The 27,145-nt window shown below is 53.9% G+C and overlaps 3 protein-coding genes across 3 annotated transcripts in view; 1 reads left to right on the forward strand and 2 right to left on the reverse strand.

Annotated features, from left to right (window-relative positions):
• LOC133355765 (transcription initiation factor TFIID subunit 4-like) overlaps positions 1–9,776 on the reverse strand; it is a 36,468-nt gene extending 26,692 nt beyond the window's left edge. Inside the window, exons 1-5 of the mRNA XM_061573095.1 lie at positions 8,481–9,776; positions 2,847–2,965; positions 2,404–2,505; positions 1,807–1,992; positions 717–839 (exon numbers count right to left, since the gene is read on the reverse strand). Of these exons, the coding sequence (XP_061429079.1) occupies positions 717–839; positions 1,807–1,992; positions 2,404–2,505; positions 2,847–2,965; positions 8,481–8,568 (618 nt within the window). The 5' untranslated portion in view covers positions 8,569–9,776. The remainder of the gene's footprint in view (positions 1–716; positions 840–1,806; positions 1,993–2,403; positions 2,506–2,846; positions 2,966–8,480) is intronic.
• Positions 9,777–14,786: 5,010 nt separating this feature from the next.
• LOC133355748 (ferritin heavy chain B-like) lies at positions 14,787–17,706 on the reverse strand. Its single transcript, XM_061573063.1, has 4 exons — positions 17,481–17,706; positions 16,380–16,526; positions 16,044–16,169; positions 14,787–15,819 (listed from the first exon to the last, which is right to left on the reverse strand). The coding sequence occupies exons 1-4, from the start codon at positions 17,580–17,582 to the stop codon at positions 15,667–15,669; spliced, it is 528 nt and encodes a 175-aa protein (XP_061429047.1). The 5' UTR covers positions 17,583–17,706; the 3' UTR covers positions 14,787–15,666.
• A 5,190-nt stretch (positions 17,707–22,896) lies between these two features.
• Positions 22,897–26,515, forward strand: LOC133355749 (ferritin heavy chain B-like). The gene is made up of 4 exons (XM_061573064.1): positions 22,897–23,132; positions 25,382–25,528; positions 25,777–25,902; positions 26,141–26,515. Exons 1-4 carry the CDS (start codon positions 23,031–23,033, stop codon positions 26,288–26,290), a joined length of 525 nt encoding a protein of 174 aa, XP_061429048.1. The 5' UTR covers positions 22,897–23,030; the 3' UTR covers positions 26,291–26,515.
• Positions 26,516–27,145: the final 630 nt, after the last annotated feature.

Below are 27,145 nucleotides of genomic sequence, written 5' to 3' on the forward strand. Positions count from 1 at the left end.
AGTGCCGAAGGCTATCTCACAGGAGGTCACTGTACAATACCAGGTGCTATGGGTTGACTGACTGGGATGACCAACACCACCACTAATTTCAACCATTGCCAAAATTAGCAACAGGCCAGCATATCACACGAGCGGGTGGTGTGGTGAGAACCATGCCCAGCAGCCTCCAGTGCTGAAGTTTACACGTGGTAACCTCAGGAATGGCCCAGGATCGCTTCATACATTACTCACCACTGATGTTGGCTCATTGCACAATTCCTCTAATCACAACGCCCTGCACATAGATACACAAAAGATAAAGATTCCCCGTATAGACTACACAGGCTGTTGGGGCAAGTGCTGTTAGCGAGGACCTATTTAGGCCGGCAGAGCCCACGAGGGGGTAGTGTGGCCAGAACCACGCCCGGCCGTCTTTGTATCCCCAGTGCTGATGTTTACAGACTGCACCAGTTTACACTCATTTAAGGCATCTAGGGGAGGCCCAGGCTCTAGGGGAGGCCCAGGACCAGTTCAGAAAACAGTCACCGATGTTGACTGTGAGCCGAAATCGAAATTGAGTCACACAAAACCAAGACAAACACACAGACAGACATACACGCACATAACACCACCACCATAACCACCACTACAACCACTAAACCACCTCCCAGCACAACTACCAGCACCGGCACCTCCGACACGACCACCGTCAACCCCGGTGGTGGCACGGGACCCACCGGCGTCATGACGAGCGTTGGAGCAGCGGCTCTCACGGCGCCGCCGCCCGGCAGCGCCGCCGTGATGGCCACTGTGGTGGGTGAGGTCAGAGGTCGGATCGACCCTGCGCTCGTCACCATGACCTGCGGAAGATGGAGCCGTTAACGATCGCAACGGCTAAAACGTAGCCGAAAGACCTTTCTGCCCTACACTAAAAGCTACAATACTGGAATCATTGCTCTTTATTAACTTCACACTTCACCTGCTTTATTGTTATTTTCTTAATATTTTGTTATTGATGCGACGTTTTTGCGGTGGCATTCTACCGTTTTTTTCCAGTCTATATCTGTATTGCCCGTGATCCACGTATCTCAGTTTTAGGAAGTAGACTTTTCTTCTCAACCGGCTCTCTCCTGGTTTAAACCAAGTCCACGTGTTTACGCACCAACTGGTTTTGGGTGAACCGCGGGCGCCGCCACCTTGAGGTCTCTCGACCGCATATCAACGCCCCGGCTGCGTTATTAAAACCGCGCGAGAGCGTGGGCGCGCCGGCTGTGGGGGCGGGCGATTCAAAAACGTAAACACGCTGCCGCCACGTGAGCGGCAGCGTGCGCCCGCGCGCTTCTCCCCGGCAAACAGCAGGGGGAGGCCTCGCTCTGCGCTGCACCGTTCGGAGAAGAAAAACACAGCGAGCTGAGGAGTCGTCTCCCCGGCTTGTGCCTACACAGGCAGGGGCAGGCACTCGGTGGAGCCTCAAGCTCTCTCTGCGCTCGGGTTCCCGTACCCGTGGTGAACTGCGAATGTCTATTGTCTGTGTGTGTGTAATTGACCACACTCTATGCATACTTCTTCACCAAATAAAGCCCACGGTTAAAGGGAAAAACAATTGTGAAGGGGCCTCGTAAAAAAAACTGACATGTCACGTGTGGCTGGTCCAATGAATTTTGCGTGACATCTATGGGACCATTTTTTGACGGCATCAAAATGATGAAAAAAAAATGGAAAACTGAGCGTGGGCACGCGCGCTCGCCGTGCCGTACGCACCCCGACGGCGCACACAAATCGTCTAACGCGCCGCTGGTGGCGCCGGCACGCGCCGCTGGTGCTCACGGGAGTTGTCGGAGTGGGCGGTCGCGTGAGCGTCGCGGTGCTGAAGGTGGCGGTGGCGGGCGGCGCCGAGATGACCGTCGGCGGTTGGATGACCTTGGCCTGGACCGGCACGGGAGGCCGGTGGACCGGCGCCGTCGCGGTCGACGTCGCCATGGTGGTGGGCGCCACGGAGACCGGCTGCTGAGGCTGCTCGCGACAAGCGGCGGCGCGACGTAAGCGAGAGGGCAGTGACGCGTGCAAAAACAGGCCACCACGAGGTATGCACGGAGCAAACGGAGATCCGGCACAGTGTCAGCCGGACACAAGCTATGTCCAACGAGGCACAAAACGGAGCATTGAGCAAAAATATTTTTATGCTCAAGATACGCACGTTTAGTTGTGCTCCTCAGAATCTGTATAGATTACATCTAGGCTCATAAAGCAAACAAAACTGAACAAACGAGAGGATAAAAGATACATACGGCTGTTAATCAAACTGCTCGAGAAAACGAGGCGACCTACAACCGGTTGGCCTTTGTCCTTTACCGTGCGCACTCAGGGCGGATTGTGGGCCCTGTGAGCGGGCCTCACGGGGGTCGGTGGGCAGGCCCACGTTACCTGTAGCGGCGTGGGCTGTGTGGAGGCCACGGTCTGGCCCGGTGAGATCTGCTTGATGATGGTGGGGGCCACGCTCCTCGCAATCACGTGCGTCCCGGGGGGCTGCTCGGAGAGAGGGCGACGAGGGGTGGGGGGTAGTTGGTGGGACATGGCATACCCAGGTAGGTCAGCAGCAACCCGTTTACTGTTCTGCCACCTCTTGGCGCCCGGACAGCCCAGCAAGTTGGGAGTCGCGCACCCAAGACACCAACCCTTCCCAGCACCTCCGATGAGCACGGTTGGCTAGGAACGGTGCGAAAGAAGTTCCAACGTACATACATGCATCCCTTGCCTTCCAAGCGCTGGGATCGCAGGCGGGCGTGCGCCACCGCGCCAGGTCCGCGCCTGGCCGGCCTCCTCGCACGCAAGCGGACGAAAGAACGGCGAGGGGGGGAGGTCCTCACCTGGTGAATGGGCGGGAGACGAAACTGCGGCGCGGCTCCGGGAGTTGCTGGCCTCAGCTGCTGCAGCGCCGAGTGGGGCAGCAGGATGAGGTGGCCTTCCTTCTGCACGAGCACCATGCCTGCGGGCACGCAGCGGTGGCACGGGGAGGGCGGTGAGGGGGCAGCAACGGCACCGTGGCACAAAACGCGGAGGCCGCTTCTGAGAAAGGCAGGCGCCACACTCAGCGGCTGCCTCGGCGGCCGGCGAGTCGTTGGAAAAGGACGCGCGTTTGGTACGCGCGAGGGAGGTAAAAAAAAAACTCAATCATCTACAAAAGCTCGTTGTTCACAGTGGAGGGTTTGTTGATACTAGGTCCAATCAGTGAGTTGATTCATGCGGAGGTGACTAAAAACAGCGGGGTACACGACCTGTGACTAGCACGAACAAAGAGGAAAATGCAATTGTTTGGCAGTGTCACTCCGAGACCATGGGGACATTTCCGTGTCATCCTGCAGGGCCTGGTGGAAGGCACGAGGAGGAGAGGTCGCCCAAGGTGCAGCTGGGCAACGAAAGCAGCGACTTGGACATGGAGATCCGCAGCAGACGTCGTGCAGATCGCAAGAGACCACGAGATGTACGAGCTAGAAGAGCCGAACGCCACATTGGCGTCCCCACAATCCCTACAGTTAAGAGACTGACGATGCTGACGATGATGACGTGTATTGAACGGATGAAGTGAATGATGTTCATTGCGGTGGAGATGATACAAGAAAAACTATCAGAGTCAAGGATTGTCAAGTATTCCAAAGAAGCCAGGATCGGTTATCTCAAGCGAGCGGATTGCGGGTGATAACGTCTCTCCAGCACATCCCTCAAATCACACCTCGGCCACGTGCGGTAGTGCGCACCGGTGGTCCAACACTTCGGAGGCAAGGGTTGGCGGATCGCGCTGCTATTTGTGAAACGCTCAATCCCACCGGGCAGCGAGGTGACCAGATGGCGGCAACACAGCAGGCGGGTTGTCCACACGTCTGTGCACACCTCTGACTATTCATCCCCTCGTGCGTGCGAGATGGGTTTCATACTCCGGCTCCCTCCCCCACGCAAACATTTCTTCAAAAGGGAATTTGTCAGAAGTCCCAATGTGAGGACCCTTCCGAAAGTATCTTGAGACTCGGAGAAGGTTTCCTGGGTAAATACATATAAATGTTACACGTTAATTGATTCCGATTAATATTGGCAGCGCTTAGATATCCTGATTCACGGCCAGAAGGCCATATGTTGAAAGGTGGCCGGGTGGTTCAGGGATTAAAGCAGTGAGGCCAGAAAATTATGAGATCCTGGGTTTGTGGTGACCAGTGTATTGGGTGAATGGTCTCAGATCAATCACCAATGACGATACAAAAAAAAGTCATCATTAGATATTTTCCTGTCCTGATAGCTAAATTGGTTCTAGTGCCATACGAGGAATATTTATAAACAGCAAGGCCTGCGGAAAAGTACAACAGGCCATATTTTAAGGATTAGAGGTTACTTTGCAGGGATCTTAGAAGTAGTTGTGATATCTCCTTTCTCGGGTTGTTATCCAACAATGATGCACTGCTCTGCAATAATTGGCTTTGTTTCACGACTTAACGCCAAGAGCACGATTTTAGAGAAAATTAAGACAAAGAATTTTTTAAAGAGGTAAGGACGTCACAACCCAGTCAAGGGTCAACATAAAAATGAATAATTCATCCCATCGTGACCCTGATTGGTGACATTTCTTTGAATTGCCAAGGAGCGGTGCAAGCGAATGGTTAGACCTGGAGAAACTCACGCATATGTGGGCATATCACTCAAAGATCTGCACAGATGGATTCACGAACACTCTTACTGCAGTGCCATTTCCTCGCCATCACGTAGCCTGCCACCCGTGCCTCCAAAGCTCAGGATCGCAGTCATCTCGCGCCACCAAGATGTAAACAGCACCCACTCGAACCCATTGCCACACCGCGCCGATTAAATAAACTGCTTCCACCATCGTCGTCCCGCTCACACGGAGGGGCCGAAGGCAGACGGCAAAGTCACGCCGAGAGTCGATCACACACACGCGCTTGACGCAAGTTACAGCTGTCCCTAGCGCAAGCGGCGGTGTATTGCCAGAGGTGAAGTCCAGCCGTGGCAGGAGAGGCCCGCGCGCCGGCCGTCTACGCGCTGGCTCGGGGCGCGAGGCGGCTCGCGTTTATTAGCCGGCGTCTCATCCCCATTGAGGAGGAGGCGCCGTCTCATTTGTGGACAGAGCTCGGCTCAGCGGTTGTGCCAGTGCAGGGCCAAACACCGCGGCTTTTACAGACTCCAACTCGGAGCTTAATGGACAGACAAGGCACATTCTAGCCTCATAATCTATTGATGACCGCGAAAGGGGTGCACGTGAAAGTTATAGGCAGTCACCCAGTCACGCAGAACAACTCGAGTGGAATTTTCGCTTAGATTTTCACTGAAAAGTAGTGTAAGCTGTGCGAGAAACTACATCAGCTAGGAACACCGGCAACATGGCACACAAACACCACACTGGCAAAGAATACCGTACGGTCCATTTATAAATGCCCCACTAAAATAACATGGAAAAATGAGAGAAAACAACACTCCAGCTCAAAGCCTCTACACGTCACCAAACCGATCGCATTACCTATTAAATGTATTAACACTCTCCCCTGTAAGATATAGACCCATGGTTTTCTCAATCTCTTTTTAAGAAGACGGTCAGTGGGATATTTATAAACGGGGTCATCCTGTATTTCCTCCACTGCCCATTACTGTGTCTTCTCTTTGAAACGTTTGTAAATGCACCTTTCTGTAGCACCATCTCCTTAATGTACCTGTAGCCACATACTCCCATAAAAAATCTTCCCTATTTTCCCCCCACTCTGGGTCCCCTTTTTTCACAAGCGCCACTATTCCATCCAGCATCTTGAGACGCAGGAACGGTTCGATGCTGCACAAATCTAAATCGCGATCATTCTAGTGCAACCGTTCGCAGCAGAACAGGATAAGCCTGGCCCGGCGAGGCCTTGGCTTGGAGAAACTGAGGAGCTCGATGGCTAGGAGGCAAGAGGCTGGGAAGCAGTCACATTTACACGGGACGCGGAGTATGTTATCCCAAAAGGGATCTCACATAATTGCAGAGGATATCACCACTTCACATTTGTATTTTGTATTTTTTCAATTCTAATCCTAATGTTGCATACCATGATTCGGCATAATGTCATTAGACAGAGTATCTGTTGCCAACGCTCGCAGAGCAGTGAATCGCCCGTTGTGCTCAGGAACGGGCCATGGAGAAGACGTCACACAACTCCTCCAGAGATTCCTTCAAGTGAGATATTTTATGTGCTGCACCCTACTGTTGCAGCTGCACATTTTCAAATGCACCGCCAGAGAGAAAAATGTTTGCCACATGCCAATTAAACCTCTAAATGTTTTAAGAAGAGGAGATGGTATCTTCCTAAATGTAGCTTAAAACAACATTAATTGTGTTTTTTAAAGCAGTCATTAGTGTCTGAGCTGACATCATCAACTTGCTGAGAACCCGGATTATTGACAGGTGGCCAACATCCAGATTTGAACCCAGGACCTCAGAGGTGCCGGCTCAGCGCTCGAATGCCTAAACCACCTCCGGCCTCCTCCACCGATGATCAAGCTGCACCGTTCACTCCGGTGCGCACAACGGACTCCGTGCTCTTGTGCGGCGCGAGCAGCGGGGAAAACAGCGAACACCTCGCAGGGAGCGACAACAGTCCTCTCATGTGTTTCTTTACACAAACGTGCACCAGAGTTTCATCCAATTACAAACCTCCCGTCAGCGGTCCTTTGCAATTAATGAAATATGAAGGGACACCGCTACTTTGGCTCTCTGTGGAGTTTAGGGTTAAGGGTTAGGGACTATTGTTTATGGATGAGGGTTAGGGGTTCGGATGAAGGATTAGGAGTTCATGTTTAGGGTCAAGACTAAGGGGTAGGGGTAATAGGTTATGGTTTAGGGACGCGAGTACTCAGGACGGCGGTTCTTGCCAAGGCTCTGCAAACAGCAGGAGCCTCGGCAGTAACTAAAATCACACGAGGACACGGAAGGGAAACGTAGAGAGAAGCACGATGACAACACACGTGTCTTCAGACCCGCTTAACGTTCCATCACCGCACGCACGCACACGCACAGATCTGTTGACCCAACGTGTGTGTGACGCCAGCTCGTCGTGTTTCTGTGGTTGAACGCCAGGCGCCCCGATCCGCGACTCCACACGTACGCTCATTACCAACGCATGGCACACGAGACCTGTCAACTCTCCACGGAAACCCACTGTGGCGGCGGAGAACACGAGTTTACATTGAACATTCACACGCAGCTGAACCACACAAAGACAAAAATCCCCCGGATAGCCTGTAACAGGCTGTTGGGAGCAAGTGCTGTTCACGAGCACCTATGAAGGCGGACACGGCACACGAAGGAGTTGGGTGGCCAACACCACGCCCGGCCGCTTTGTCTCCCCAGTGCTGTGTTGTACACATCGTAACAAGGTACTAATTTCATGGCTGAGTCGACCTCGGGGAGGCCCAAAACCAGTTCAGATATTCGTCACTGATGTTGACCTTCAGCGGCCGGGTTCGTCGTGTGGTGTGCCAACAACTGCACTACCACTTCCACAAAGAGTCAAAAGTTACGGGGGGGGGGGGGGTTGAAGCGATGGTGCAGCGGTTTATGCACTGCGCTGGCAAGCTAGTGGTTATCAGTTTGATTCATGGCCACGGCTAACATCAGTGGCCAATGATATTGCAACTGATCCTGACCTTCTATCACACCCCCACCTCCCTATTGTTTTTCACCTCCCCAACCAAAACTGATCAGCGAGGTTTCAAATGAATGGATGGATGAGTGGATGGGCTCCTCTCTAGATTCGTGCAATATGACGCACGCAGCAGTAGCAGTGGATAAAGAATGAGAAGCCACCCAGCGGTTGCGTCTAAGACAGCCACGAGTTACAGCAGTACCGGTGAACCTCACATGCGAACCGTTAAGCAGTGCTGCAAGACGTGACCCTGTGAAAGGCAAGACTGTGGGTGTTATTACATCTCTAAGTACACAGACAGACAAATTGGTTATTTTCAAAACATTCCGTCCTTTTGCTGCCGATGCTGAATTCCACGTGGGCTCATTCCGCCCACGGGCACACACGCAGCCTCAAGTCAGCTGACAGCACCTGCATAGGTTCAGCATGTAGACGACATCTACCTGTCTCACGCTCTGCACTGTTCCTCACCTGCTTCTCGTGCACACCTACCCACGTCGCCCCTCTCCTGCACCTCTCACCTGCCGCACATCGCCGACAGTCCCATTCACCTTCTGCCTCTCACCTCCCGCTGCACACCGTCATCTCTCGCGTGCACCACACCTGCACGTCGCCGGCTTCATGTCAACTCATGCACCCTGCTGCACCCTGCTGCACCACGCACGTGGCCAGAGACTCTCTTGTTACCTCTCACCTTGCCCCTGCCATCCCTCACCCGTCACCTCTCACCTCCTCGCTGCCACATGGAGTCCCATCACCTCTCACCTACTAGGGGGCGATACCACAAGCCGGGGCCGGGCTCGCGTCAGCAGCGTGTGCGCTTCTCACCTGGCGGGATTGTGAATCCGGGCGGCAGCTGCACCATGGTCTGCTGCTGCTGCTGCATGGGCCGCGGCGCGATCACCTGCGGGGCCATCACGCGGTGCACGGGGGGCACCAGCGCGGGCCTCAGCTGCGCCGGGGCCGTCACGGCGGCCAGGGCGGGTTTCGAGACGCCGGGCTGCGGCCCCTGAGGGGTGGACACTGGGCTGCTGCTGCTGATGATGCTGCTGCTGCTGGTGGTGGTGCTACTCACTCCCACGTGCAGCTGCAGCTGCTGCTGCTGCTGCTGCCCGAGCAGCGCCCCGTGTCCGTGCTCGGCTCCGTTGAACACGGCCTGCTGGGGCGGCCGCGGGGCGCAGCACGCGGGCCCCGCCGCCTGCTGGGCCCCCGCGCGCGGCGGGTTCGCGGCGGGGCTCGGGGTCCTCAGCCCGTTGCTCGCACAGCCCGGGGAGGACCCCCCCAAGGGGACCCCCAAGGGGGTGGCGACCGCGGGGGGGGTCGCCGCGGGGGTGGTGACGGCGCTGCCGTTGAGCGTGTGCGAGACGGGCGAGGAGATCGCCTTGGTCGCGTGATTCAGCAGCAGCGGAGACGGCGAGGAGGAGGAGGAGGAGATGATGGAGGAGATGGGGGAGATGGTCGCGATGGACGACACCGAGGAAGAGATGGAGGCGGTGAGCGCGGGCGCCACTGTGCTCCCTCCAAGGCGGCTCGGGTGAACCTGTGCAGCACCACCAGCACCACCTCCTGCTGCTGATGCTGATCCCGCTGCTGCTACTGCTGTAGCGGCAGCAGCGCCAGCAGCTCCGCCTCCTCCTCCTCCTACAGAAGTTATGATGACCGGCGTGGAGGCCACACATCCAAACGTGGAGTTCGCAACGGTGACGCTAATTGCAGCTGCTGCTGCTACTACCCCGTGTCCCGGAGGTCGCTGCTGCTAGCTGCTTCAGCTGCTGCTGCTTGAGCTGCTGCTGCTGCTGCTGCTCCCTCGCCGCTTCTCCACCACCACCACCGCCGCCGCGGGCCGCGTGGTTGTTAGCGATGAGTGCCACCCGGGCGCCCCCGAGGCGCGACTCGAGCGAGCCCACGAGGTCGCTGACCGCCTTCTCGTCCACGTCGCGAGCCAGCATCTCGTCCAGGGGGTCCGCGGCCGCGGCGCCGCCGACTCCGGCGGCTCCCGCGCCGCCTCCGCCGCGCTCGGCCCGGCCGCTCCGCTCGCCCCTGCCGGACGACGACGCCGCCGCCATTTTGCTCGCGCGCGCGCGCGGCGGCCCTGAAGCCCCCCCCTTCCCCCGCCCCTCACTCCCCCGGAGGCCCCGCCCCTCACTTGCCGCGAGCCCCGCCTCTCGACGCCCCTCCCCTCGCCAAAACCCGCGAGCCCCGCCCCCTCGCCCTCGGTGCTCGCGCCTGGCCCTGCCCACCGGATACGCCCCGCACCCCCCCCGAGCCCCGCCCCTCGACTTCCAGCGTCCCTCCCCTCGAATTTGCTCCCTAAAGCCCCGCCCCTTAAGCTTCCCAATCCCCCTAAACCCCTCCCCGCGATTATCATAACCCCGCCCCATCCTCCTAGCCCCTCCCCTAAAGCCCCCTCCCACTCAAGCCTCGCCTCCTAGGCCTCCCCCCACCCCTCCCTCGCAATCCCACCGACCCCCCCCTGCGCATGCGCTCTTCGCCTCCCGCGTGCATTGTGGGTAGTGGGGGCGGAGGGTGCGGGGGAAGCCCCTCTGACGTCACCACGGGGGTGGGGCGCGCGCTCGTAACACTCGAAGCGGCACGTGGGGGCGGAGCTTGCTGTGCAAGGGGCGTGGCGGCCTGCTGGTGACGTCACCGGTCGCTTTATAAGGACAGGGTGGGTGAGGCGACGAGGCAGTGCAGCTGGTGCGCTCTCACTGCGTCGGGCCGTCTTTAGTCTGAACCTGTAGAATGTAGATTAATGGTTGTTCCCTTTTTTTTGTCAACAAAACAGGTGTTAAGATGTTAAAACACCAAACTGAAACCTTGTACAAGGAATCATGTCTGCATTAACCACATTGCTTGTGGTCAGAATGCAAACAAAAAACATACTTTAAACTAGTTCTTTCGGTAAAGTCACGTAGAAGGGAAACAATAAAATAATAAAAAATATATAACAATAAAATTCTGATAATATAATGCATTGTCCTTGAAACTGATTGGTCCACACCAGAGACTCGTCTCAAACGGTGTTAGGCCAGATGATGCCTATTATTGTATTGTTTCCCTTCTACGTGACTTTACCGAAATAACCAACAATATGAATCCCTGCAGTCACGAAAGCTTTAAATCAAAATTTATACTTCAAACTGATTGGTCCACACCAGAGACAGATTTTTTTGGAGCCTCGTCGCAAACGGTGTTAGACCAGAGGACGCCAAAGGCCAAAGGCGTCGTCCTCTGGTCTAACACCGTTTGAGACGAGGCTCAAAAGAAATTTGTCTCTGGTGTGGACCAATCAGCGTCCTCTGGTCTAACACCGTTTGAGACGAGGCTCAAAAGAAATTTGTCTCTGGTGTGGACCAATCAGCGTCCTCTGGTCTAACACCGTTTGAGACGAGGCTCAAAAGAAATTTGTCTCTGGTGTGGACCAATCAGCGTCCTCTGGTCTAACACCGTTTGAGACGAGGCTCAAAAGAAAGCTGTCTCTGGTGTGGACCAATCAGTTTCAAGGACAATGCATTATATTAAAGCATGTTTTTTGTTTGCATTCTGACCACAATAATTGTGGTTAATGCAGACATGATTGCTTGTAAAAGGTTTCAGTTTGGTGTTTTAACATCTTAACACCTGTTTTGTTGCCAGAAAAAAGGGGAAAACCTATTATCATATTTTTCTACTGGCAAAGGAGGTCCCATGATGAACCTGTAGAGTTGCTGCTTGTTTGACTTTCACCATAACGCCTGTCCAGAGGGAACCATGGGGGTGGAACGTAATGTGCTTCCATTCCAATACAGCTGACTGGGGAATGATTTGCCTAAAAAGTACTCTATCGGAGCTAACATCATTTATATTCCCTAAAAAAGAAACCAATTGAAACGTAATATTTTAATTCACGCCCACCCTCGTAATGCCTCGGACCCATGTCGTTCAGAGGGGGTTCCTTGCCTGGAGGATGAGCAGTTCACCAGCATTGCTTCAAGCTAGCCCGATTGCTGATGAGACACTGCCCGTCGAAACAGGGGACAGAGTTGTTGCTTGTCTTTAAATAATTCTGCTGAACTGATGCACTCCCAGACGGTGGCGAGGTTGATGGGGTGTTTAAGAGAGACAGTGCAGAGTGCTTCAAAAATGTTTTAACACTTCTGACAATTTGTAACAATATCACAATAAATGTGCCTCTGGGCTCTGGAGACCACCTGGAGAAGATTACAGGCACGTGTTGACAACGATGGCGAACAAGTGGGAGACTCTTTAACACTTTTTGAAGCACCCTGTCCTTGCATTCGCTCTGTGGTCGAGGCGTCACCTCCGCTCGTCGACCCGGTGATGGTCAGGGCTCGCAACTCGGCAGCTCTGCCACAGTCACCACCTCGGCACGGTCGTCAACAACACCGTGGCCTGACATTAAAACAAATATACGAGACGTTTCGGGCAATGGCCCTTCTTCATAGTACGTGGAACCCGTTCAAAACAGGTGTGTTTAGATCAGCGTTCTTCATTGCCAGGTCCGCGGGCTACTGGCGGCCACTGGCGGCCTTGAATGAAGACTCCGACAAGACACGGCGGAGTGGAAACACCTCACACCACCACCATCATCATCACCATCATCACCATCATCGTGCTGCTGTCAACCACAACAATGGGTTCAAGTGTGTGGCGGCCCTCCTCACGCCGGTGATGTCTTATCGGTGGAAGTGCACCCCCCCACCCACCACTCTGAAAATTAGTGAAGAATAATAAGAGACCAAATAAAGAACTAAGAACAACAACAAAAACCATCACCACCACTATCATCACCACCATCACCACCATCATCATCACCACCATCACCACCACCATCATCATCACCATCATCACCACCACCATCACCACCACCATCATCATCACCACCACCACCATCACCACCACCATCATCATCACCACCACCACCATCATCACCACCATCATCACCACCATCACCACCACCATCATCATCACCACCACCACCATCACCACCACCATCATCATCACCATCATCATCACCACCACCATCATCATCACCACCACCATCAGCATCAGCGGCGGCAGCTAGCGGCGCTGGGGCAGGCGGCCCGGGCCGACGCCAGGGGGCGCCGTGGCCCAAGGCGCGGAACCACCGCGCCGACTACCACGGGGTCCTCCTACAACAGGGGCACTACCACGGGGGCGCTACCACGGGAGCGCTACCACGGGGGCACTACCACGGGAGCGCTACCACGGGGGTCCTCCTACAACAGGGGCACTACCACGGGGGTCCTCCTACAACAGGGGCGCTACCACGGGGTCCTCCTACAACAGGGGCGCTACCACGGGGTCCTCCTACAACAGGGGCGCTACCACGGGAGCGCTACCACGGGGGCGCTACCACGGGGTCCTCCTACAACAGGGGCGCTACCACGGGGTCCTCCTACAACAGGGGCGCTACCACGGGAGCGCTACCACGGGGGCGCTACCACGGGGTCCTCCTACAACAGGGGCGCTACCACGGGGTCCTCCTACAACAGGGGCGCTACCACGGGGTCCTCCTACAACAGGGGCACTACCACGGGAGCGCTACCACGGGGTCCTCCTACAACAGGGGCGCTACCACGGGGGTCCTCCTACAACAGGGGCGCTACCACGGGGGCGCTACCACGGGGGTCCTCCTACAACAGGGGCGCTACCACAGGGGCGCTACCACGGGGGCGCTACCACGGGGGCGCTACCACGGGGATAAACACCACCCTACTGGGGTAACAGAGAACAGTGACAACAAAGATGCCCTGTGTGCCTCCACCGCCGCAGCGGAGTCGCTCTTCTCGTACAGAGAGAGAGAAAGGACGACGCAGAGAGAGGGGGGGACGACTCGGAGGGCACCGGGAGGAGGAACCACAGACGAGAGGGAACGAAGCAGCAGCCACGCGGCGATGAGCCGGGGCCACCAATACATGGCTAAGCTCTGCGGTTCTCTACATATGAAGGTGTTAGCCAATTAACCGGAGCGCCAGGAGAAACCCCACGCGTGCAAGGGGGAAACACTCTATCCCCGCACAGACATCCGTGCTGTGCCGCCTTCCCCTGGCGAGCCAGGCCTACGGCACCTCCTCGCCGCCCACGGATAGAGGTTGTTAGATCACACGCCACGTCTGTGCGTGATCCACAAACCCCCGCTGCTGCTGCTGCTGCCTCCAGGGTGCTGGATTACAGGCAGCGGCCACGTGCAGCAGCGTCGCCGTCAACACCGCCACCCGGCTGTTGTATTGTGATATTTGTCTGTAATGACACACGTCTTAACACTTTATTGAAAAGCGTCGCAATCAGTTCTTTTGTACCTACAAATGCTAAATGAAGAGTAATTGATGACTGTATAGAAAGCACCGTACAGCGGTTCCGTCCCATCATCATCACCGCCTTGAACCCCCAGGCAGGACAAGGAACATCACGCACTGAGCAGCAGGCACTCACCCCCCGGACCTCTCAACTCGCGCCCTCTGTGCAGCTGTAGAAAAACCAACCCATCAGTAAGAAGTTTATGAAGAAGTGCATTGTGGTCCTCGAAACGTATCCCATCGCAGGACATCATTGGCCAGCGATGTGACTCAAAGCCCTTCGCCCGAAAACTTTGCGTGTGAATTTACCGTAAAAATCCCACACGCCCTCGGTTTCACGGTGGACATTAAGGAGTAGGCCACTGTGTGCTAGCGCCATGCTACAAATTTGCCGAATTTGAAAAAAATTCATGTCATCTACTCTGTCTGCCCCCTCCAACTTTTACACCGAAGTCTCCGATCAACATTCCTCAATGTCCATGGAATGCCGCCGTAACAACCGCGTGGCTCGGGCAGGCGGCTTTCGACAATCGCCGCATGAACACGACGCTGCCAGCACCATGGTGACCACGCGAGGGACAGACTCTGCCTACAGGGAGCATCGAAATGACGTGTTCTGGGTAAGGCTTGTGTAATATGAGCAACAATAATACTCATAACCGGATCTTGCCTGCTTCTAAATACAGATGACGACGATGGAAAAATGTGAACCTAGGTTGTGTGTGTGTGTGCATATGGTAAAATGCAGTGAGGATCTAAACAATGGCGTACTCTGTGTGTCTCTGTGTAATAAAGATGAGAGCGAGACGATGGGTGATGCTCGTCACACTTTATTAGAGGCTCCTTCTCAGCACAGCAGCTCCATCTCGGCGGCCCTCGCGCTCACACCCCGGTTGGAGCATCGCCACTGCCCACAGGCGGAGAGTGAAGGCCACGGGAAGAGTCGCCGCAGAGAAGGCCCCGCGCCCCGCCAGGGACGTGGCCGCTCCGGCCCGCTTGGCGCTCCTCCTCCTCCTCCGTGAGCTGCCCGTGGTCGACTCTGAACGAGCTTATGGCTCCGGTGACGATGTTGCATTCATCAGGAAGAGGAAGATGCGCCTTTACAATCGGACAGGTGGCCGTCGACCGCCTACGAGGAGAAGAGGGATTTGTCTGCGGGCCGCTGCCGAGTGCACGGGGCACGGTGCCGGGGACGTCTCTGGGTATGGATTTGGAGGTGCACACTCCTCCACGGAGGCGGAGATGTCTCTGCACGAGAACCTCCTGACATAGGGGGCACTTGTGTCGAGGCTACTTGTGCTCGTTTTTATTCATTAGAAAATTGCTGTCAATTTGTATGCCTTTAGCCCCCCCCCCACCCCCTAATAATAAATTTGTCCCCCACATTTTCTTCATTCTACTGATCATTTCCTAACTCAACTCAACCGTTAAGAGCGATGGAATGAGAGCATTTAGACTTTTGAAACACCCCTTAAGGTTAGTAAGCTCAAAACCTTCAGTGAGTTTTATTGACCTAGGTCAAAGGTCATAGGTGGTGCTTGCTTGGCGGTGAACAGAACAATGAACATGACTCAAGCGAGTGCTGTGACTGACTGACTAACTAACCAACAGACAAATGCCATTTCTCAAGGAGGAGTCGCCGCGGGGTACAGAGAGGCTGAGCGTGGCGAGGCTGGGGGCGACGGAGACGCAGCTCAGCTGCTGCCCAGCGTGAGCTTGTCGAAGAGGTACTCTCCCGTCGTGGAGTGCGGCACGCCCAGGCGCTTGAGGTTGGTGACGTGGTCCCCAAGCTTCTTGATGGACTCCACCTGCTCCTCCAGGAACTTGCTCTCCAGGAAGTCGCACAGCTGTGGACACAACAACAACAACATCAGCCACGGCTTCATTGGCCAGGGAGACATTTCATGGGGTGCGGTGGTCGCTCAAAGTGACCGGCGACTTTGCGGCGACAGCCACGGACTTAAGAAAGCGTGGCCGTGGGACCGAGCGGGGAGACAGCTTCGTGGCGAGAGCCGCGGGTTCTGAGAGCGACCGCAGGGTGCTTGGGACCCGAGCCACCGAACGTACGAACCTGCGGGTCTTTCTTCTCACTGGCCAGAGCGTGGAGATCCAGCAGAGCCTGGTTCACGGTCTTCTGCAGCTGCAGAGCGAGCTGCATGGCCTCCAGACCACTGCCCCACTCGTCACGCTCCGGCTTCTGCTCCCACACGGAAATGAGACGTACAGAGTCTGTGGCCGGATTTTCCAACCGGGCGGCTCACGTGTCAAGCGCGGCGTCTCTCGGAACGGCCCACCGAGAGATGCGGCTGGCGGAGAGCTGACGAGATGCAGAGTAATGGGATGAACGATCGGTAAACGTGAGGTAGGAGACGAGAGTGCGGTGAAGTACGGTCAAATAAACACGTACCTTGATGTCCTGGAGCACGGCGCGCCCGCCGCGCTTGTTCTGGTACTCGAGCAGCTTCTCGGCGTGTTCGCGCTCCTCGTGCGACAGATCCTTGAAGAACTTGTGGAAGTGCTTCAGGGCCACGTCATCGCGGTCGAAGTAGCTCGCCTGCGGTTCGCACAAACAGCGGCGACAGTGAGGCCAGAAGCACAGTCCCGGCACTGTGCCTGTCATCGTCACCGTCCTCATCATCATCCATCCGTGATCTATCCACTGCTGGATGAAGGCCTCACGAAGTCACAACCCTCCATCTCGGTCTCACCATGCAACAATCCACACAGCAGCTGTGCGCGATGTCATGATTGTGTACATATTTGATATTTGTGAAGGTGTACACCAGTAAATGTTGTATGAGTGTTTCTCTGTCAGAGTTTGTGTGTTACTGTGAGTTCTAGGTCTGGCTTAAACAGAGGATGTTGGGTTCATTGTCACAGTGGGATCGAATCCATCTGCAATTCACACCTCCGCCAATTTTCACTACTAATTATGTGATGGTCAAGTTTTCTAAATTCAATCTCTGATCATTTTAATGTATCACTTTGACCATCTTGCGATGAGCATTACTCCCGGTGGCCGGGCTGAAGGAAGATGTATCCCCCTCTAGTTGTGCGGTGGGTCAGAGGTCACGTGAAGGGATCTCAGAGGTAGCTCTGCGACACTCGCTTCCTTGGGCCGTTCGCCACACGGAGGGTCGCGACGGGCTCCTCGTCTTGCGGCACGAACCCCGATAGCGCAACGTGGAGCCGCTTGGCAGAACGCACAACAGAGATGTTTTTAATGACTTCTGCGAAACCGAGCTGAATAGTGCAGAGCCTACATGGCAGTGTGCCAGAAGAAGTTTGTTTTTCATCGGCACAGTACGTATCACATGCTCCCAACATGGAACAGAAACTTTCACAGTGACAGAGAAACTAGAGAAGAATCTCGAAATGAGCATGGGGATGGTCATGCTTGGAACGCCATCGATTCAGAAAGAGGAACGCGCGGATGAGAGAACGTGCACCAGCCAGGGGCGTCGAACTGGCCGCTGGGACACGCGGGCTTCGAGGCAGCGGCACTCACCAGGGACAGGTAGACGTAGGAGGCGTAGAGCTCCTGGTTGACCTGGCGGTTGATGGCTGCCTCCACCTCCTGGCTGAAGTTCTGACGGATCTGGGACGTCATGTTGTAGTTGGTGTTGTAGTTGGTAACGTTTGAGAGTTAAGTGAGAAGACACAGGGGGTGAGTTCTGTTCAAGCACTGTTGAAGCAAGAACCGCGTCCTGTGTGAGCTCCAGAGAATGTGAGCGGTGGAGGAGAAGCTGCGACTTTTAAAGACGGACGGCGCTCGCCATTGGTCGGACGGCCGTCCCCTTCCCCGCCGTGGACGTTCGTCGCCTGGACACGGGACGTGAAATATTAATCTGCGATGGGTGACGCATCATCGCGCTTGCCGTGCTGCTGAGGCGAGATGATACCACCGTGGTGTCGAGTGGACGTAGGGATCACGTATCAATGGTCAACTGCGCTATGATCTGAGAACGATCCCGCAAAAAAGCAACGCCGACAACTTAGACGTTGCCTGCGTCTACGTTTCAAGTCACACTGACGTGGCGCAACAGTCGGGATGTGACATCGAGAGAAAACCATCGACATGTCAAACACTCGTGGCCCAGCGGTCCAGCGGTAGCGTGTTCACGGCTCAAATCCAGTGGCCGCCCCGGTTATTAATCTCGGGTGTAATCACCGTGATAATCAACCCACAGTGTGACTGTGGCCACCCGAACCAAACAATGGACCACATCATGAACAACTGCATCCTACGTCAGCTCTCCGGCGGACTGAGCAGCGTTAGTCGCGCAACTCCTGAAGCTATCGCATGGCTCACAGACTTAAACTTGGACGTGTGGTTTGCACGTACAGTACTGTGATCATGCTGCTCGCCGTCCGCTTCACTCGTGGAAGTTAAAGATCCCGTGACGTCATTCGCAAGAGAGGGCCCCCGTGTGCCATTGGCGTCAGGGTCCAGATTTGCCAAATTCGAAAATGACACCACAAATGGCTCAATTGGGAACGCAGAGTGAAGGCATTACAGCAATCGTTGCCTCCGACTGGCAGACCCACGCCCCAGGTCACCCCTGCATTTGAAACAATCCTCGTCTCTTGAGTTCACCTCACCTGGTCACAAAAACGCAACTTGAAACCTGACCTTGAGCACTCGATGTTTCGTGATGGAAACATCGATAGACAACTCAGATATTACGACACCATCGATGTCATTGTACATTTTAAAAATATATATATTTACAGGTAACAGCAATGTTCGTTTTCGAAGAGATGAATAACTAAAAATAATAAAAAGCACAAGGCAGCCGCTGTTGCACGGCCAACACAACCAACAGCAGCCACACGCGGCGCCGGCTTTTCCAGAACGTGACCTTTAACCCGACGCGCAGCAGAAACGCCTGTCAATGACGTTGGGAGAGGGCCCGGTTTTATTCCCCGTCAAAGAGCTGTCAACACCTTCCGGCGTGAACAAACCCAACATCCAAAGGGGTTCCGATGTTATCGGATGGATCAACATCGAAATCAAAACATCGATGGTTAGGAAGGACGGTACTGTATCGATTGTGTTTGCCCATCCCTAAGCTGTGGTCAGGTAAGGACACATTCTCTCCAAGGGTAACGTGACGCTCAGGTGACGTGGATCGTTGCTACTGCTGCTGCTCCGTGCCGTGCCCCTGGTCACGTACGCACTTCCCTTCTCGTCCCCGCCCTGTCCACAGCGCTGCCTCGTTTGTGCTGCCCGTGTCTGTAGACCTGCTGCCTCGTTTGTATCGTTTGTCTGGTGCATGCTGTCTCTCTCTCTGTGCTGTCTCATGTGATACACCTGCCTGGCATGGACCCTACTTCATTACAGGGGCGTGTGTGTGTCTGTGCCCTGTCCATTAGTTGTACTGCGTCGCTTGTACTGTTTTGTAAGTTGTCTCGTGTGTCCTGTCTGGTTTATACTCTCTCATTTGTGCTGTGTTTCTAGTTGGAATTGTCTGTCTCGTTTTATCTGTTCCGTTTATCCTTGCAATCTCGTTTGTACATGATCGTTTATCTTGTTTTGCTAATTTAATCTGTCTATTAATAAATCCAACTTGTAACGCAGGACCAGCGAGTCGAGGTTCTACTGAGCTCGAGTTCAAGGGCACACGGCTGTCGGAACGCGTTCCAGATAGAATCCGTGCGTGAGGCGGTTTTGTGTCTGCCTCCTTGTTTTGCTGACAGGCGACTTTCAATGACACTCGGAGCCACCACGGTCAGGTCGGGTCGCATTCCAGCCGGCGCCAGGTGAAGCAATGGGCGCGCTGTTTTAGGGGCAGTTCAGTGCCCGCAGCGACCGCTGCTCGCCGTGCCCCATTGGCCACACGCGCACATCCCACCCGCGACAACGACAGGTTTTACACGGGCCTGTGCTGACGAGACATAAAGTGTAAATGATTTGCCACGGGTTCCGGTCGTGTTCCTCAAGACGTATTACAGTATTTCTAAGTGTGTGTTTTTCCTTTGTGAACTTGTATGTTGCAAATATGACATTGGCATTGTGTCTTCCTGTGTGTCAGTCATCTAAGGGTCTCTGATAGCTCGCCAGCATTCATACGACCTCCCCTTGGGGCAGTTATTTAATCGTTTTGGTATCATCTGTTTGCTGACGATAATACGTTTATATTCACACCAAACCGGGTTTCACACCTGCCACATCTGTGTTGTCCAACTGTTTGGCCGAAGTTAAGTCTTGGATGCGGCAAGCTCTCCTGCCATGAACCAAGGGGACAAGGCCGAGGGGTCGTGCCGCTTGGCTCTCCACAGGCACGGCACGTCGCGTCGATCCGTTCCACATGCCCATGGATGGTCACACAATAAGTCCATCGGCCAGAGTAAGAAACCTCGGTGTCATGATTTACCTTGCACTGTCTTTTGAAACGCACTTGAAGTGTCACTAAGATGTCTTATTTTTATGTCAGCCACTATTATAGTAAAGTAATGTCCTCTTGGCAGGCACTATCATAGTAATGCCCTCTTATTCTTAGTTCTTTCGGTAAAGTCACGTAGAAGGGAAACAATAAAATAATAAAAATATAAAACAATAAAATTCTCACGACGTTCCGATTGCAACACAAGCAATCATCATCAGGTGTGAAAACCACAGCAATAAAATGTTCTTGCAAGGAAATTGCAATCGAAACGTCGTGAGAATTTTATTGTTTTATATTTGTATTATGTTATTGTTTCCTTTCTACGTGACTTTACCGAAAGAACCAAGAATATGAATCCCTGCAGTCACGAAAGCTTTAAATCTAAATGTAATGCCTTGTCAGGCACTATCATAGTAATGCCCACTTGTCAGACACATTTGTTGTAATTCCCACTTGTCAGGCGGAAATACCTTTAAAAAGGGTTCCCAATGGGCTGTCAGGCGTTCAGAACGCAGCTGCCCGAGTCTTGTCTATAACCGCCTCATTCCATCACATCAATCACAGCTTAGAATCGACTTTAAGATTTTGTTGCGAATCTATAAAGCACTGAAGGGCCTTGCCACCCACCACCTACCCACGGGACCTCGTTGTATTCCTACGTTCCATCTCGCACTCTGGGATCCACGGACTCCGTGCGGTCTTCTCTGCGTCCCCAGCATGAGACGTCGTCCCAGGCGTGACCGGGCCATCTGCCTTCTGCCATCTGCCGTGTGGTCGTCGTCCCCTCCGGCCGTATCCGAGACTCGTGGCTCGCATCTCGCTCATCTACAGTCCCTTGTGGAGTGCTGTCACAATGACTCAGGGCAATCTGTTTGATATCCACATTTTATTGCCTTGTTTAGCAAGTTTGATTGTATTTGATGGAATGCCGAAATGTGCACATGTTATATTTCACTGAAATGCGCGATGTAGTAAATTATTCTTTATTAAGTCACTTCGTTTGTGAAACCTTGTTGACGTTATTTGAAAACCGAAGGCGGTAATTTTAGGGGCTAACATATTACGACTGACTATAAAAAATGTTTTTTGTACCATCGACCACACGGATACGATCATTCATATCATGAGATAAAATCATACGTATCGGAATACAACCGCAAGTTTGAGAAACAATATTGACTGTTGATGAAAGCAAATGGGCTTGGCAGGGCACAGCCTACAAGGGCCGAGACTGGAGATGGAACGACAGCCAAAGGTGGGAACTCTGCCGAGGGGAAGACCCCAGCACAGAGACGGAGCCATCGGCTCGCGTGCGGGAGCGCGTTGTTAGGTCGCCACGTCGCAGGACTGTGAGGGACGTCGACGACTTTGGGGAAAGGTTCATCCAGCAGTGGACAGACTATGGGTGATTATTATAAAAAAATGTGCACATTTTGCCAACTCATGCTGCCGCAGCATTGTGAGTCACGCGCAGCGGGTCAATTCGCGTGGTGTGAATGTCGCTGTTGGTGTCGTTTTACGGGGAAGCGTTGAACCCCGGCGGCTCTCGGCCACCCACAAGTTTCACCGCAGTGGGGACGCTGCGGCAACACCGCCAACTGCACTGCCATTCACACGACAGCCATTGTCATTGCCCTGCACGTGCCACCATGTAACATTGTCTAACCCTTCACCATCATCTATCTACTGCTACCTCAAATCCTCTACCAAGCCGGAGCCATCTCTCACGATCCTGCAACACAACAGTATATCACGCTCCTAATATAACTGAATAGAAGAAGTATTAACCCTCTAGACTCCGATCGCACTGATTAAAACCGCTCATTAACACCCGTGGAAACAGAATAATGGGAAATATCGAGGACAATCAATCATATGGACAAACCAGGTTTGTAAAAGGTTTCTTGACCAGTTGACCATCCAATTGACCAATCGGATTCTGGACGCGACTAACGAATGCCAGCTACTGTACCTTTGTGCCTCGCCTGTGTCGACGATGAAAAGGCACTCGGGTGGGCAGGAATTGGTGCAGTCACCCAAGCGCTCGCAAATAACAAAAATTTGTGCTCAGAACGTGTCTTTTTTAAAGTGGAACAGCAACGCTGAGCCAAGTTAGTGCGTGGAACTTCGATTAACCAGGTGTTAAACCCTCGTTGAGGTTCATGAAACAGCACTGCCTCTTTTCCAACGGTCACCTGGACCCTTAGTTGACTGCGTACGGTGCGAAAGAAGTTCAACACACAGTACATACAACTACAAAACATCAATGTTTTTCACTCCGACGGTTGAGCGTTGTGACAACAATCGACGTTTCCACCAAACACCCCGAGTGTACCCCCCCCACCACCACACACCTGGACACACGGAGTTCGGAGCAGCCGATTGGCCGAGGCCGCTCACCCCACGGGCTCACCTGGGCCCCGCCCACCGCCCCCGCAGGTGAGGGCGGGGGGGGAGGGCGAGGGGGAGGGCGAGGGGGGGGGCTGGAGCCGACCAATGGCGCGCGCCGCTCGCGCCTATAAAGGGCGGAGCCCGGCAGCAGTGCTCACAGTCTCTGGAGCTCACACAGGACGCGGTTCTTGCTTCAACAGTGCTTGAACAGAACTCACCCCCTGTGTCTTCTCACTTAACTCTCAAACGTTACCAACTACCACAACACCAACTACAACATGACGTCCCAGATCCGTCAGAACTTCAGCCAGGAGGTGGAGGCAGCCATCAACCGCCAGGTCAACCAGGAGCTCTACGCCTCCTACGTCTACCTGTCCCTGGTGAGCTCACACCTCCGAGTCGCGCCTCGTCCCGCGCACTCCCCTCTCGCCGTGTCACCTCCTGCGCTGAGCGAGGCGACTGCTCGCGGTGTCCTCCACCCGCGGGGATGTCCACGGCTCTGTTGGGTCTCCCGCGGTGAACTCCACGGAGCCATCCGCCGCCTCCTCCTCTCCCCGCGCTCTCTCCGGGGGAGTCGCCTCTCGTCCCCTCTCCTCTGAGCGCTCCTCCTCAACCCCGAACCCTTCCCGCCTCCTCCTCCCCCACCCCTTCGCCAACCCGCATTGACCAGCGTGGTGAAGTATGGTCAAGCAAACCCCGACACTGCGTGGGGAGTGGATTGACGAAGGCCCGCGACATTTTGTTGTTGTCTCCGTGTTGTTGTTGTTGTCTCCGTGTTGTTGTGTTGTTGTCTCCGTGTTGTTGTTGTCTCCGTGTTGTTGTTGTCTCCGTGTTGTTTGTGTTGGTGTTGTCGTCTCCGTGTTGTTGTCGTCTCCGTGTTGTTGTCGTCTCCGTGTTGTTTGTGTTGGTGTTGTCGTCTCCGTGTTGTTGTCGTCTCCGTGTTGTTGTCGTCTCCGTGTTGTTGTCGTCTCCGTGTTGTTGTTGTTTGTGTTGTTGTCGTCTCCGTGTTGTTTGTGTTGTCGTCTCCGTGTTGTTTGTGTTGTTGTTGTGTCCGTGAGAACGAGTTCACTTGGCCCATTCCAGCCAGTCGAGGCCGCTGCGACCACAAATCAGTCCCTCCAGAAAAACGCGGAGTTTTTTGGTGATTGTTGCGGGCAAAAATCGTTGATTATGCGGCACGTTTTCTTAAAAAATGCGATGGAATATGCGGGATATTTATGCAATTTTATGCGATTAAATTGCGGGAACTTGCAAAAACTGCGGTTTGATGAAAAAGAGAAAAAAAAGTGATTCCCCCAACACCCTATTCACTAGGCTACTACTTTAATGTAAAGAGTCATTTCGTATTACTTCCTATGATAAGCAAGCATACTACATCACAGAAAGTGCTGGGAATATTTAAGTTCTCATCTTGTTTTATTTCAGACCTTAACAAACAGATGGCTCAAACTTACAAAACATTGAGTCGAACAAGTTCTGTAGCTTTACAAAATGAATATGCTACAACTTCTGTAAAAATGAATAAATAAAATATTAAAAAATAAAATGTGTGCTTCCTGTTTTACAGAGGTAGCTATACAAAACAGACATCTTCTGTTAAAATAAGTGTTTTCAGTGCACAGTAACGTAAGCAATACAGTAACAGTACAGTCTTACAGTAATGTAAATTTACATACTACTAACAAAAAAGTGCAATCTTACAACTGTAAAGTTGCATAAACTCCTGAATAAAACTAACTACGTAGCCTCTAACACTTCATAACGTTCCCATGGCAACAGGGGAAATGGCTGCGCTTGTGTGAAGTAAACGCAACATTTTTCAACTTTCCGCTAAGATATATGTGACTTTTTGCAACGAAAATGCGGGGATTATGAAATCATGCAAGCCCGCATATTTTGCGCGCGGAAATCTGCAATTTATGCGGCGAAAGTGCGGCGTATTTGAAAAAACGCGCCCCCCGCATAAATATGCGGACTTTGGCTGATTTTGCGTGGAATCTTGCGATCGCATAATCGCGTTTTTCTGGAGGGACTGACAAATGCTAAAAGTATCGCCGCTACGTCACACGATTGTTGCTGCTGGGTAGTGTTGTGTTCTAATTGCTTATGCCTCAAAGGTAGAGAGACTGGTTATTATTATTTCCCACAAACTTTGCTTTTGTGACCAGGACTTTATGTGAACGAAAGACACAAATGCGCACCTCGTTCTCATCGAAAATCGATAAATTTCCAAAAATCACAAAACATCGTCACGTGACGCGGGGAGCGGCCGCCGAGTTTATTATTTATTTAGTGCCTCGTGACGGGCGGGAGCGGTGGCGCAGTGGTTAGCGCGCTGCGCCGTGAACCTGGCCACGTTTGAGTCCCGGCCACGGCTGCTACCGTCGGTGGCGAGTGACGAGTTGAACGTCGCTCGCAACAAGCCGCGTGCAGCCTGGCGGACAGCCACGCGCGCACACACCTCGCACGCATCGACGCATCCGTTGCATCGCGCGCAGCCGCTGCGTGGATTGTTGCGTTGTGAGACCGCGATGGATGGTGGCGACTCTGAGTCCATCCAGCAGTGGGTAGAGCAGTGCCGCGAGTGTGATTCCGGCCTCACCGTCGCCGCTCTTTGTGCGATCCGCAGGCGAGCTACTTCGACCGCGATGACGTGGCCCTGAAGCACTTCCACAAGTTCTTCAAGGATCTGTCGCACGAGGAGCGCGAACACGCCGAGAAGCTGCTCGCCTACCAGAACAAGCGCGGCGGGCGCGCCGTGCTCCAGGACATCAAGGTACGGGGGGTGGAGATTGGGGGGGGGGGGGAACTGGGGGGGGGTGGATTAGGGGGGTGGACTGGGGATGGCGAGGTTGGAGCCTTGGAGGGGCGATCCGCGGTGTGCCAGTAGCGTCACCGTCTCTGTTCGTCTCCACCCCGGGGGCCTCTGTGTCACGTGTTGGTGGGTCGACCGGGGGCTGTGAATCCGTCTTATCTCGTTCGCTGTATTAAGTTTCCCGTGACTGTCCGTCCGTGTGGGAGCAGAAGCCGGAGCGTGACGAGTGGGGCAGTGGTCTGGAGGCCATGCAGCTCGCCCTGCAGCTGGAGAAGACCGTGAACCAGGCTCTGCTGGATCTCCACGCTCTGGCCAGCGAGAAGAAAGACCCGCAGGTTCGTACGTTCGGTGGCTCGGGTCCCAAGCACCCTGCGGTCGCTCTCAGAACCCGCGGCTCTCGCCACGAAGCTGTCTCCCCGCTCGGTCCCACGGCCACACTCCACAACCACGTTGTCCCCAAGTCCATGGCTCTCACCGCCAAGTCGCCGGTCACTTTGAGCGACCACCGCACCCCATGAAACGTCTCCCTGACCAATGAAGCCATGGCTGATGTTGCTGTTGTTGTGTCCACAGCTGTGCGACTTCCTGGAGCACGAGTTCCTGGAGGAGCAGGTGGAGTCCATCAAGCAGCTTGGGGACCACGTCACCAATCTCAAGCGCCTGGGCGTGCCACAGTCTGGCATGGGAGAGTACCTCTTCGACAAGATGACCCTGAGCAGCTAAACGGTGTCCTCCCATCGACACGAAGTCGCGCACGCCAGCTGCTCTTTATAATCCGTAGTTTCTTCCTCGCTGGTGAAGTGTGCAGGGTCCTTCTAAAGTTCGGTTCTCTCCACGGTTGATGTACTCCTTTGGTGGGGAGGGTGTAGATAACATCTTGATGCTGTCATTGTCTTTGCATGAACAAGTGGAACCTCGTAGTGAGAATAAAAATTCTGAGCATTAAAATTGTGCCGAGCGTTTTTCGTGGTCTGCAACTCGTCCCCGGTTTGCGTTGGGGCTTCACGAACACCTTGAGGTGGCTTTGACGGAGCACAAAACTAAACATTCTGCTGAAATCGTAGATGTGCATCCAGACAGCCGCTTGTCATGGACACGGGTGCTCAAGTGTCGCAAGTTGATGGTCTCAGTCTGGTCACAATCGACCGCACAGACCCGAGTCCTGAGCATTCAAAGCATCCGTTTCACTGTCAAGCTACAAACATTACTCCGTGGCAGAGTGGGTGTGAAAATGCTCTCCTTTGTGGACCAGAGGTCGCGTAAATGATTATTCTCGGCGGTAGTTCTGTGATATCCACTTTGTGGGCCATTAACGGGAGGTTGCAATCATTTGCAAGAGTTTCGACTCAACGGGATTCAATTGTGAGAAAAGATAAGCAAAATTTACATTTCGTTTGAAGTTTATTTTTTGGCATGGGCAAAACCCATTGCAATAATTGCTCGCGCTTCGATAGGGACCTGGTTACTACAGCGAAAAAACAAACAAAAAACAACTCCATGGAAAACTTGTGAACTGCTGTGCCGTGCATCAACACGGCGCAGCCAGCACATGACACGGACGTGAGGGGATTTAAGACA

Source organism: Lethenteron reissneri, chromosome 52 (genome assembly GCF_015708825.2).
Source record: "Lethenteron reissneri isolate LAM-NWPU_2019-01 chromosome 52, ASM1570882v1, whole genome shotgun sequence".
In the NCBI taxonomy this organism is placed as follows: domain Eukaryota; kingdom Metazoa; phylum Chordata; class Hyperoartia; order Petromyzontiformes; family Petromyzontidae; genus Lethenteron; species Lethenteron reissneri.

What these genes read in the sequence shown, in the direction of transcription:
- LOC133355748 (XM_061573063.1), bottom strand. Translation starts at nt 17,582, where the DNA reads ATGACGTCCCAGATCCGTCAGAACTTCAGCCAGGAGGTGGAGGCAGCC. An exon ending in CCTACGTCTACCTGTCCCTG is followed by an intron (nt 16,527 to 17,480) that starts GTGAGTGCCGCT and finishes TGCGAACCGCAG; the next exon opens with GCGAGCTACTTCGACCGCGA. An exon ending in CCGTGCTCCAGGACATCAAG is followed by an intron (nt 16,170 to 16,379) that starts GTACGTGTTTAT and finishes GTGTGGGAGCAG; the next exon opens with AAGCCGGAGCGTGACGAGTG.
- LOC133355749 (XM_061573064.1), top strand. Translation starts at nt 23,031, where the DNA reads ATGACGTCCCAGATCCGTCAGAACTTCAGCCAGGAGGTGGAGGCAGCC. An exon ending in CCTACGTCTACCTGTCCCTG is followed by an intron (nt 23,133 to 25,381) that starts GTGAGCTCACAC and finishes TGCGATCCGCAG; the next exon opens with GCGAGCTACTTCGACCGCGA. An exon ending in CCGTGCTCCAGGACATCAAG is followed by an intron (nt 25,529 to 25,776) that starts GTACGGGGGGTG and finishes GTGTGGGAGCAG; the next exon opens with AAGCCGGAGCGTGACGAGTG.